Raw genomic sequence first — 12,585 nt, 5'->3', positions numbered from 1 at the left:
AAAACAATTTTCACTTATTTACATGATATTCGGAAAATTAGTATTTTGAAACAACCTCTCAAATTCCACATTCAGTGACAAAGTTGCTGTTTTAATACTTAAACTCAGCAGACTAAACTAGACTAGATAGTTTTTGTGTCCTTTCACCTCTTAGATGAGCCTGAACATGATGTCATTGTGGAGCCGTGTGTGTTTAGGAGGAGACAGAATTAAGTGGCCTTTGGCAACCTAAAATTACCATTTTATATGGGCTGTGTGAGAAATGAATGAGAGAAAAGCCAAGTCGTAGATGAATGGAGAAGCTAGTGTGTAAACACGCCTAATTTTTAAAAAATAGATATAAAATAAATTATGTAAAAAACTGTGTGCGTATAGATATATAAAATTCGCTTTAATTTTCAACCTTGACTCATTCTTTCTACAATTACCACACCCAAATAGATGCTAATTATGTAGTTGCATATTTAGTTGCATATTTAGCAGCAGCAGAGCCAGAATTACGTCCAGCATGACTTCCAGTAGTTGCTGGATAAAGGGTTAACTCCTTGCAACATGTTTGGAACAACAATAGGTGGCAGCAATCAAATGATGTTTGGGACATTCAGCTTGAATAACTAAATTAAATTCACTGCACTGATTTGGGCTTTAAGTATTCTGGTAGTAAATACTGGGGTTGTGCAGAAGATAAAAGGGAAATGAATAAATGTTCCTGAGGTTTGTTATGTCATTTCAAGGAAAGGAATAAATTTATTTGAAAGTAGGATCTTGGCAAATGAAAGGACAAGATTTTGCAAATTGTTCATTGTCCAACAGTATTTCAAAGGTGCTGGACTGTTACACAGGCTGCTGATGTTAGAAGAATCCTAGATTTATAGCCCAGATTCCATATGATCACTGAGCAATGTAGTTCTTTCCGTGCATTTTCAGATCAGTTGGAGAAGCCTTCTTATCAGCTCTGGTTTTTAGTTTAAGGCATTTGGCAACATGGCAATTTAAGGTTGCAGCGATTTGCAGTAGGTTTTTTTTTTTTTTTTAATTAGTGTGTTCAGAATGTTTTCATTATGTTGCTTTCCTTGGAATTTCAAATTACAGTTCTGCATGTTTAAGCTGCTAATAAAACAGGATGGCTTGGCTTTTGTTTCGAGCCTGACCTATTTTTTTTTTTTTCCATCTGTGTGAATGTCCCACATGTTTTAAATAATACAAGCTGATGAGAAGATACAAGTGAAATAGGGCTGTATTTGCGTGGGAGGGCTTTATAATGTGAGTTAGGAAAGCACAACTCTGATAATTTTTCACGAGTCACAAGTCCTTGCTGAGTGAATGTGTTTATTTTTGGATAGCACGACGATAAATTCGGAATTCTGTGGTTCCAGTTCCAAACAATCTAAGCAGGGCTTATCCAACTTGGAGCACTCATTACCTAACAGATCTGAAATGTCCAGTGTAAACATGTACACTGATTTGTTAGTTGCTTATCAGGGAGCTGAGGCCGCAATGTGGAAATATTTGGGCTTTTTTTGAAACATATTTGGAGGAGTTCTTGGTTGTGCTCCTTTTAAAAGCTGTCCCTCATGTGGCTGGAGAGCCCCCCAGTGCTGCCTGAGGCTGTGGCAGGGGAAGGGTCTGTGGTGAATTTGGGTGATGCCCTGGCATGGCAGTGTCAAAGACATTGTTGGGGCTGCAGCAGGATGTGGAGCATCCATCCCTGTGCAGGAAACCCTCCTGCCCTGCTGGGTTTTTGTGGCAGGATTCACCCCTGGGCACTTGGGGTGAGCTGCTCCCTGCTTGGATGCAGGGCCAGGCTGCCAGTCCCTGTGTCCCACTGCTGCTGCCAGCTCTGCCCCAAACCTTGCCCAGCAGCGTTTTGGACCCTCCTGAGAGGAGATCTCACCAGTCCAGCGGGGAGATAGAGATTTCTGCCATGCAATGGTTTGGGTTGGAAGGACCTTAAAAACCATCGTGTCACCCCCCGGCCTGGGCAGGGACGCCTTCCACTATCCCAGGCTGCTCCAAGCCCCTTCCAACCTGGCCTTGGGCACTTCCAGGGGCAGCCACAGCTTCTCTGACTGTGCCAGGGCCTGCCCACCCTCCCAGGGCACAATTCCTTCCCAACATCCTGTCTAACCCTACTTCCTTCCAGTTTGAAGCCGTTCCCCCTTGTCCAGGCCCTTGTAACGAGTCTCCATCTTTTTTCTTGGCTCCTCCAAGCGCTGCAAGGCCACAATTTGGTCACCCCAAAGCTTCTCCTCTCCAGGCTGAACAATCCCAGCTCTCCCAGCAGAGCTGCTCCACCCCTCAGATCATCTCCGTGGTGGTTTTGTTTTGTTTTTGGGAGGTTGTTTTTGTCGTTTTTGTCGAGGATGTGGATTTGCTCTTGGAATGGTCTGACAGGCAGGAGGGAGGCAGGAAGGGGAAGGTTCCCCTGCACATCTGGGGAGCAGGGGAGTGTCTGGGGAGGAGCAGCTGCCACCAGAACCTCTCTGTCAGCCTCCAAAGCAGAGCAGAGCTCCTCCGTACTCACTGCCTGCTGCGGCTCAGGTATAGCCTCTCTGAGGGAGCAGTTTTAAAAATAAAGGCTGCCTGAGCTGCACATCAGGAGAAAAAAAAAAAAAAATCAAAGCAGGCCATGTGTATTCTTCAGTGTGTGTTTGGCTTGGTCTGTTTTTAGGTGTTTTTTTAATATCTACACTGCTTATAATGGGCTTATTCTGCAGTTATTGAGCACATTGGAAACCTGTCAAATAGGCTGATGGCAGTGACCCTCTCCATCTGGGAACCCCATGTGTGTGAGCACCAGAGGAGGCCTGGAAAGGAGAGTGAAATCTAATCTATATCAGATAAAGGGCTACTTCACATTTTGGTGTTGTCAGGTGAGGCTGCCTGCCTTGGGTGGAGAGCTGAAACTCTTATTTGACAGATGTCAGGGTAAAACTGAAGGAAAACAAACCAGATGCAATTTGCTGGAAGAGCAAAGTGTAGGCAGCTTCTTGTCTTCAGGCTTGGTTCCCCCTCCAGAGCTGCCCATCCTTTGGCAAGCTCTTAAAAAGTTACCCTGCAGAGGAGGTGAGTCCCGCTCTGTCACAGCATCACCTTTCAGTGCCTGGAGACGTGGCAAAAGCATTTCCTGCAGCAGTGCCTGCTCCACTCCTGCCCCACCTCCAGCTGCAGCAGCACAGCTGTCTGTGGGACCACAGACACGCTCCCCCCTCCCTTTCTCCCCCAAAAAAGGGTGGGGGAGTTATTTTTAGCAGCCTGAGTGGTGTGATCCTCAGTTCACCATGTGGCCCACAGACTTGCTGGCACATCCTGCTCTTCCAGCAAGGGCAGGGGAGCAGCTCAGGGGCTGGGAGAGTGGTTGAGCCCTCTGGATGCTGGTGATTCTGTGGTTTGAGTCCTAAGCTCAGGTTTCCTGTGCAGTCCCAGGAGGGATTTTAGAGCACCTGCACATTAAACTGGCAGCAGATTGTGCTGATTTAGCTGAGCTGGTTGGGAAAAAAAGTTATTTCTGACGTGTAAGGCAGCGCTGCTTTCATGTGCTGACACTTTCAAGTCTGCCTGATGTGGCTGTTTGTAATTCCTTAAACCTGGACATGCTTCTCTTGCTGCCACTGCAGCCTGAGCCAGTTTGGCAGGGTCCTTCAGCACCAGGGCACTTGGTCACAGACTTTATCTGATGCTTTTTTAGCTCTTTTGTGTCATTGCAGTACCCAAAATAGAGAACAGGACCACAGACACTTCGGATCAGCCACGTGCACAAAGTGGGATTTTATTTTCTGGATAATAAAGGTGATGGCATTTGAACACAGGACATACTTGGAACAGAACAAATAAATGCTCTGAAGTTTGTTTATCCCAGCAATAAACACAGATACCTCTCAGTTTTTCCCAGTCTTTGGTTCTCACCAGGGGTTACTTTTAGAGGGAGAAATCTTTCCAAAGCTGCTTTTTGCCATGAGCCTAAAAAGGGGGGTGGGGGGAGGGGAAGTTCCTTGCCAAAAAAATGAGACCAGACTGAGCAATTCTGAAACTTCTCTATTTGTGTCTTGTGGGACATGTGTTTAATGAGCTGCTGGTTTCTGTTTTGTAGGAAGCTGGGATGTGCTATAAGATCTCATTCTTCAGAAGGTCCAGTTAGGGCATTTTTACCAGCCTTGAATTTTCAGATACTGAACCTAAAATGGTTTTGATGGTTGGTTTTGGGAAACAGTGACAATGTTATGTGTCACCTCTCCCATTGAGTAAAATATTTTTTTTTGTTTGAAGTTTTTCACTCAGGTTTGTTTTTTTTTTTTTTTTTTTTTTTAAATGTGTTTGGGAAAGCTCTCCCTCCTTTCCTGTTACCAGACCTTCTGGGCACACTTGAGAGACAGAAATGAGCAAAGGTGACCACATGCTGATGTGGCCTTTACAGCCTTCTTTTTGATGTGAAATCTGCCACTCAAACTATGGCTTTTACGGAGCTGAAAACCCTTGAAAAGTCTGCTGCAGGTTTGCAAGATGTCTTTACATTTAATTGCTTGCTTTGGGATTTATTTATTTTTCAGTGCTGCAATCGAGTAGGCAGACAAAAGCCTTCACTGGACAATGTTTTTTAAATGTATTCTCATAGCTTAGGCAGTGCCTCTGGATTGGATGGGGTTTTGTGGATTTCTAGAGGATTTTTTAATAAATTAAGTGATGGGCCACTCCCATCACTGTAATTGAGACCATTTTTTACAAAGATTATCTTTACCTCCCACGGACATGTCTGTGAACTCTTCAGTTATTTTTGCAATCCACATCTGGATTAGAGCAGGGAGAAAAAACGACTAATTTTAAACCTAATGAGGTTTTGGCTCCATTGAGTCAAACATAAATTTTGCATGGAGCCTGCTGTCAGTTTTCCACACTCATAATTTCCAGGAATGTTGGTGTGCTCTTGGATAAAAGAAGCCTTAGGAATAACTCACCATCAGACACCTTTTGTAGAAATCAAAAATTACTTCCTGAGCCATCAGGTGAGATGTTACAGATGGTTTTGGATTTACCTGTGCTGCCTTGGAAGCCTGAGTTTACTACTGATTGCCTTGCTGCTGCTTAGGTTTTAATTCCCTCCTCTACCCACCTTGTCAGAGATGCTCAAAGCACTGTAACTGTTTAAAAAAAGAGAAGCAAACTCTGTTCAAGGGCTGGTGTAATTTTGGAAATGGGATAGGCTGGGTGAGGAATGAAGGTGTGATTGGTCACCTTTATTGACTTAGCTGATGAAGCACCTCCTGTTGTAGCAATGGACTGCTGCCACAAATTATTTAAAGTTTGAAGAACCTGCTGCCTTACTGAAATGGATTAAAGCTGTCTCTTCACTTGATTTATTCCACAGAACAAGGGACATGCAGATCAGGCTTTCCAGAGTCAGTCCTGATGCACCAGGAGCCTCCAGTTCTATTCCCAAAGTCATCTTTTAAAAATACAGCTCTGCCAAGATGTGGCTGAGTGGTGAGACTCTGCAAAGGCACAGAGGATGGGTGTGCACCTCTCCATAAAGAAGGATTTACTGCTGCCTTCCCACTGGATTTATACTTTAGGGAGAGTGGGCTGGATGCCTATGGAAATCCAGGAAAATAAATTTTATTCAGTGAACCGTGTGCAGGCAGCAAGTGGTTTCAGTGTCTCACAGGCTGTTTGTTGAGTGACTGCAGAACAACAAGGTGATGGCTGGGCTTGTAAAGCACAAAAGAAATAGATTTGCTGTCTGTTTCCATGTCCATTTCTCTCTGGCACAGTAGAAAGATGTGTTTAGGAACACTGATGGGAAACCTTTCCATATATTCTGATTTAAGCCATGCTGCTTGCAAAACCAGCATTCACATTTTCTGATGGGAATTATTATTATTTTCCCAACTTAAAAGTAGGGAAAAAATACTAACTTTGAAATTACCACTTGCTTTCAAATGGCTGAACTACAGCTAGGGTTTGTGCCCAACTCCATGGAAAAGATGCATCATTTTCCCTAAGACAGAATTTAGCAAAAGCTTAGTTTTCTAGTTGGAAGAAAACGCTGCATAATTCTTACTGAAACAAGGAAATTTGCCTCAAAATTGGGGTTTATGTGCAGACTGTCCTAGAATAGTTTGAGAGGGATCTTAAAGCTCATCTCATTCCATGGGCAGGGGCATCTTCCTCTATCCCAGGTTTCTCCAAGCCCTGCCCAGCCTGGCTTTGGACACTCATTCTAAGAATTAAATGCTGACATTTCTTCTTGTTCCCTTTCTACAAGATACCGTAAAGTTATTTGCAGGCATTTTGTAAGGCATCAGATAGCAAATGACACCTTTAGATGTCATGTAAGTCTGTTTGGCTTGTGCTGGCGCTGCAGGATCCTGGCCCTGTTAGCATCTGCACACTTGGAAGGAGGTGAATAATTATGTTATTATTTTAATATATTTTTATATCTATATTATATATAATATATATAATATTACACATATGTTGTCTATTATAATATAAAAATATATAGAACAGAATAGATATTATATAGTATATTATTTATATTATATATTATATACTATATATTGTATATCATATACTGTATACTATATATTACATAGTGATTAACTATAATATATAAATATTATATAATTACATAACATACATTATTTATAATATATGTTATTATATGTAATATATATTATAGAATTATATAATCTATACTTTATCTTATATAATAATTATATATGCCATAATATAATAATTATACAATTATCATATATATAATATATCATATTATTATATTTATATAATTAATCTATAAATATATATATATATTTATATATATACTATATATAACTGATAAATGACATATCTGTGGTGCTGTCAGAATGCTTCCAGGAAGGCATCCAGTCTCAACTTTTGTGCTGCTTAAAATCCTGGGAGGGGTCATGGTTATGGCAGGCTTTTTAAACTTCACTCCTCCAAGTTTTTGCCCCTTGGTTCAGGGCTCTGTGTGATTTTCCCAGCTCTCCCCTGCCTGTTGGTGACAGTCACGACACTGTGTTTGCTGCTTCAGGCACTGAAACACCAGCAGGTGTTTGGAAAATAAATATAACACATCAGTTCTTTTTTTTTTTTTTTTTTTAATAAACCCTTAGGAGGTGGTAGAATGCCTCAGTAATCCCACGGGGAAGGGGTCTGACAGTTCCTCAGGAGCAGTTTGGGAAAAAGTTTGGCTTTCATTTCTTGAAAGTATTCAAAAAACTGTGGAGTTTTGAATCCTACGTGGGATTTTCAGGTGGTTTGCTGGCCTGAACTGGGGTTGACATCAGTACTGATTTTAAGGGGTTTGGCTTTGTAGTTTTTAATCCTCCACCAGTCTTCTGCCAGTGGAAGTGTGTGTGCTGCTGATCCGTGTGTGTTTATAGGCAATGAGAGACATTCTTATTTGGTGTACTTTAAATTAGAATTTGTTCTTTTCTGTTTCTTTTCTGTCATGTTTCCTTCAGCCATAAATCCTATCTCCCCACTTTTCTTCTTTTTTCTTTTTTTTTTTTGTCTGTGTGTTATCTCTTGTGTTTTACTGTAGAGTCAAATGTCAGGGTACTCAGTATTATTAACAGTTTGTGGGGGTTTAAGGTTCAATTTTAAGTGAGTACCTGTGTGGTTTTTTTTTTAATCTTAATGGGATTTGCAAGGCAGATAAGTCTGGTCAGTGTTTTATGACAGTATTTCTGCTTTGTTTTGGTGTTTTTTTTTTTCCCTTTGTCACATTTAGCTATTAGAGTCAATAGTCACCATCAATAAAGGCATAAGCAATTTTCCAAGAGACAGTTCCTTGCAGCAGGTGGAGGGCAGAGTTTGGCTTTAGAATACAGCATTTGGTATGATGCACTAATAGCAAGGATTTTTTATTCCATCTGGTATCTTTTTTCAGCCTCTGGTAGGTTGCAGCTGATCTGTCAATAACTTTCAAGGAATCATATTTTTATTTTCCCCCCTCCACTGTGTCACATTTTGAGCATTAGGGTTTGTTAGCCGTGGCTTCCCTTCTTACAAGCCAAAAAAAGGAGAGTGGAGAACCAGGATTTTTAAGTTGTGCACTTGATTGTGTGTCTGATTTATGAAAGTTGGCAAAATTATGGCAGAGGAGGGACCAGTTGCAATCAGGTACAGCTTGTAGAATTTATCTGTGCTTCCAGAACACGTGCTTGGCTGCGTGTCTAAATCCTTTGGAAAGTCGTGACAGGAGAGACAGGACTCAAAATGAAAGTGATGTGTGATAAAACAAAAGAAATAAACCAGACAAGACACCCAGAACTTGTGATGCAGTTGAAGCCACATGAAACTGATTGTGGGAGAAGCATTACAAATGTACACAGCTTTAATTTAATTTAATTCTATTATTTTAGCCATCTCTGTTAGTGATTATGTCTTAGGTAGATCTGAAAAGCAGGCAAAGAAGCTGCTTGAAAAACAAGCCAAAATCCCTATTACTAATGGAAATGTAGTCATTTAACAACATTTAGCTGTCAGAACTCTGAAGTGTGGCTGTGCTTTGCACGACAGAGCAGCCTCAGCTTGGGGGGAAGTTTATCTTCCCTTGATCAGTGTCTCAGCCTGGGAGTCAGTGCTGATCACACACATGAAGGTTTGGTGATGACTCCTGAATAACCTGGCCCTTGCTGGCTTGCTCTCCCAATATTCCTTTTTTCCCATCATTACACAACTGCAGCGTTGGAGAGTGTTGCTTTTGGGTTTGTCCTTTTTCTCGAGAGCAACCTGACCAACAGGTGAGATGCCAAAGGATGGAGAAAGAACAAAAAGATAACACACAGTGGGCTTTATATGTGTCCAAAATACCTAGTGCAGGCCAAGGGAAGAAGGCTGCTCGTGGGAGAGATCATTGCATAACCTAGAACGGGAAATTAAATATTATACAGAGAAAAAAAATCTGGCACTTCCCCTTTGGTGTGTTTTTGATCACCAAAAGAAGTCCTGATTGGAGGGAGAAATGAGGTGGTTTATCTTTGCTCCCCACGCTCCTGGGTCAGCCTCCCTCTGTCACCAAGGCACATATTTGGACAGAAAATCAGGAAAGAAAAAGAAGAACATGGGTTCAGTTATTTCCGTGGCTTGTCACGCGTGTGACAGGCAAATTTTGCAAAATGTTACAAAGAATTAACAGAATGGCTTGTTAAATTTCATAGCTGAGAGCCACACAGGGCATAATTAAAGTGTTAAATGTGAGGACAAAGCACAGGACTTTCTAACCAGCTCTAGAATAAATCTGTTATTAAGGTTTTTTTGCTAGAGCAGTGGATTAGTGATTTTTTGTTTGTTTTTTTCCTCCCCATCATCATGAGATGATCTGGAAATCACTGAAGTTTCTGACACTAAAACATCACAGGTAGCACTTGACACCAATTCCCAACTCTCTCAAGGGAGAACACAAGAGAAGAAGCCAAATCATGGAATTCTTCAAAATTAAGTCTCTTGTGCATTCACCTTGCAGAATGAATAAAGAAATGAGTGTGTTTTTTATCAGTTTCTCATCAAGCCTTTCTATAAATGTATTTGCATTCTCTCAGCCCTGCACTGGGGCCGACCTGAGCAGGCAGCAAAAGGGGAGAGAGATGAAATTTTCCTTCTGAGAGCATATCGTTTTATTTAGAGTGTGTTTCACAACCATGACGTGCAGAGACAGGGTTTACTTGTGCTCCACACTCCCACTCGCCCACTCTGCAAGGAAAACTGCACTCAGGATTTTAATAAAAACAGGAAAAGTGCATGCATGGAGGTGGAGATTTATTCTATCAAAGTGAGGATAAGCATGGCTTCACTCAACCAAAGAAAATTAACTTTTATGTTAATTTTTGTTTTTAATAAAATAGCTTTTAGCTTTTTTTAATGTTTAATTTTAATTTGCATTAACTTTTATGTTTTTACACCCTCTGAGCATGCTGCTTTGCATGGTAGCAGGTGATTTCTGGGTGTAGAATAATGCTGTGTTTTCATCAGAAACTCCACTGGTGATGGCACGGGAATGCTTGGAGGGGAAGAGTGACAGAAACTAGTGCAAACACAGATATTGCAGTGTGTGCATGGACAGAAAAGCCTGTCCTTGGATAAAGTTATTGCTGTCTTGTTTTTTCTACCATGTGGTGTTTAACTCCAAAATGCTGATAAGCTGCACCCTCTGGGTCTGATCACATCCAAGTGCTGCATCTCTTGGTACTCCTAAAACATATTATTATAAAATTGATGGTAGAAAAGCTGTTTGTTCATGTTCCCCTTTCAGCCTCCTTTAACATTTATGCATGTGACAGAACTGATGTAAAAAGGGAAGTACAAGTACTTCAAATATAGATGTTGGTCTTAAACCTGGTGACTTTTATATGGTGACAATTTCAGTGTTGGGTCGTGGTGGAGGCACGGGATTTATCCTGTACCTTTGTCCTTCCCAGAGTATTTCACTTTATAAATCCAGCTATTTTCAGATTTATTCCATGCAAGTGCAAAAGTGAATTTTCTCAGCTATGACCATCTCACACTCATCTAGTTTTTCTGCAAATTTCTTTCTTTTATTTCCACTGAGTGCAGGAAAACCAGAGTCTTACCCTGGCCTACAGCTGCTGTGGAGCAGGGTGGTGATCTGCAGCCTCTCTAAAGCCAAGGAAATTCCCCACGGAAGCCACAGGAGCTCCAGTCACATTCCAGCCAGTGAATTTTTGCCGCTTCCTGTGCAATATGGACTCTATTTCTCCATGAAGACAAAAGCCTTTGTTCTGCTGAGTCACCCTCCAGAACAGCAGACAGCTACAGAGGAGTTGACACGCTCTGTTTCTACTTCCAGTTTTCACTTTGTACTTCTCCCCTGTACCCGCTTCTGCCTTTTCTTTGGTGTTGCACTGGGGTTTTTTTGGTTTGTTTTGGGTTTTTTGGGCCGTGGTGCAGCAGGCACGTATTTTCTGAGCTGTGCTATGGTGGCTCTGTGGTTGCAGGGGTCGCACTGACTGTCACACGCCTGCAGGTCCTGCCTCCTGCACCTACAGCTGCCTTGGGAAAGGGAGAAGTGGCTCAGCTTTCACAGCATCTCCCAAGGGGATGAGTAATAACAAATTGTTCTTTTTGAGGTGCCTCCTGCCCTTGTTTGATTGCTCTGAAGTGCAGCTGACGTTGGGACACGTGTGAGGGGTGCAGCCATCAGGGTAACAATGGGATGTGATCCATGGAAAAGGCTTTTATCATAACTGGAATTTGCCTCACTTGTGTTCTTCCACCATGATGAGGTTTGAAGGCTGCAGTTGCCTCTTGAGCCTAGAAAGCCAAAAAAATGAAGGAAATTACTTTTGCAGAGCTGCTGAGAATAGTAAGGGGATAAAGTAATCCAACTGAAGGTGGGGACAAGAAAAAAATGTTGATATTTCTCCCCCCGGAAAACAAGTAGCCAAATTAAAGTCCAGAGGCTGTGTCCTCCAAAACCTGAATGTCACCTGTGTCACAGTTCTGCCTCCACTGGCAGGATTTCAGTCAGTTGGAAAGAGAAAAAGAAAGAAAAAGTGGTGGATGCCTGTGTAGGAAAAAGGTTTTAGCAGAGAGGAAGATGATGCATGTATCAGCTTTGCAGAAGAGAAGGATAATTACTGTTAACCATCTTATTTTCCCCTTTTATTTTTCCCCTCCTAACTGTGACAAGGATGGTATGAGGAAATACCCATTTAAATCCTGCTAATATTGCTAGAAATTGATGGGGGTGTTGCAATTAGAGCAGGTTAGAAGAGAGTGTGAGTGTGGGAAAAGCGTTGGGGGTGAGAGAAGGCGAAAAGGAAGAGCCCTGTGGGTGTCACCTCCAAACTTGCAGCAGGATCAGAGGCTGAATGTGAAATTCCTGTGGTGCTGTGGTCATTTCAATCCTCCTCCCTTCCCTGGAGGCTGAACCCCTGGAAGCAGCAGGGAGGGAAGCCCATGGTGAAATAAACCCAGACAAACCCCTAGATTAAGGTTTGTGCTCAGATGCTTTAATCCAGTGTCTGCATGAAGTGGAGCAGATTGCAAATTATTCCCAGAGGAGATTTTAATGGGGTCTTGAGGGCTTTATCAATTTCTCTTTGGAATTTCTGGCACCTCACCTTCTTTTGTTACAGTGGCTGCTTGCAGCTTTATAATGTTATGTGTTTAGCTCTAGGAAAATCTATACTTGGAGAGGTTTTTTTCCCCTCTATCAATGTTATTAGTAGGTTTTAATTAGAATTATTGCTCACAATACTGATGGACTAAACTGATTGAAGCTTTCTGAATCAAAAGACAGGCTAGTTTGGACTGCAATAAAAAAGCAAGGTTTTATTCCTGTGGGAAGGTATTTCGAGCCTCTTTTTTATCTCTTTGTCACTTAGAGCACACCCTTCACCAGAAGAGTGCACTGCAAGGTTTAGCTGCAGTTTGGGTATTTGTTTTACTCAAATATTAATTTTAAATTGAGTGCCTTGAATTGTTTGAGATTAAATTGGTAGGAGACAACTATAAATTCCTGGGTTTGGGTAATTATCTTGTGAGAAATTTGGTAAATGAAAAAAAAAAAACCTCCAATAAAATTCAGGAACTATCCATGCA

The 12,585-nt window shown here is 41.7% G+C and overlaps 1 protein-coding gene across 3 annotated transcripts in view; it reads left to right on the top strand.

Moving 5' to 3' along the window:
- RNLS (renalase, FAD dependent amine oxidase) overlaps positions 1–12,585 on the top strand; it is a 51,224-nt gene that overhangs the window by 4,205 nt on the left and 34,434 nt on the right. Inside the window, exon 5 of one of the 3 annotated variants that reach the window (XM_053983830.1) lies at positions 10,576–11,560. The exons of the other annotated variants lie outside the window; for them this stretch is intronic. Within the exon in view, the coding sequence (XP_053839805.1) occupies positions 10,576–10,988 (413 nt within the window). The 3' untranslated portion in view covers positions 10,989–11,560. Of the gene's footprint in view, positions 1–10,575; positions 11,561–12,585 lie in introns of those variants that run through there. 3 annotated transcript variants of the gene reach the window in all.

The sequence above is a fragment of the Vidua macroura genome, chromosome 8 (genome assembly GCF_024509145.1).
Source record: "Vidua macroura isolate BioBank_ID:100142 chromosome 8, ASM2450914v1, whole genome shotgun sequence".
NCBI classification, from domain to species: domain Eukaryota; kingdom Metazoa; phylum Chordata; class Aves; order Passeriformes; family Viduidae; genus Vidua; species Vidua macroura.
The sequence above is the reverse complement of the archived record's forward strand: the minus strand, read 5'-3'. Positions and strand labels throughout refer to the sequence as shown.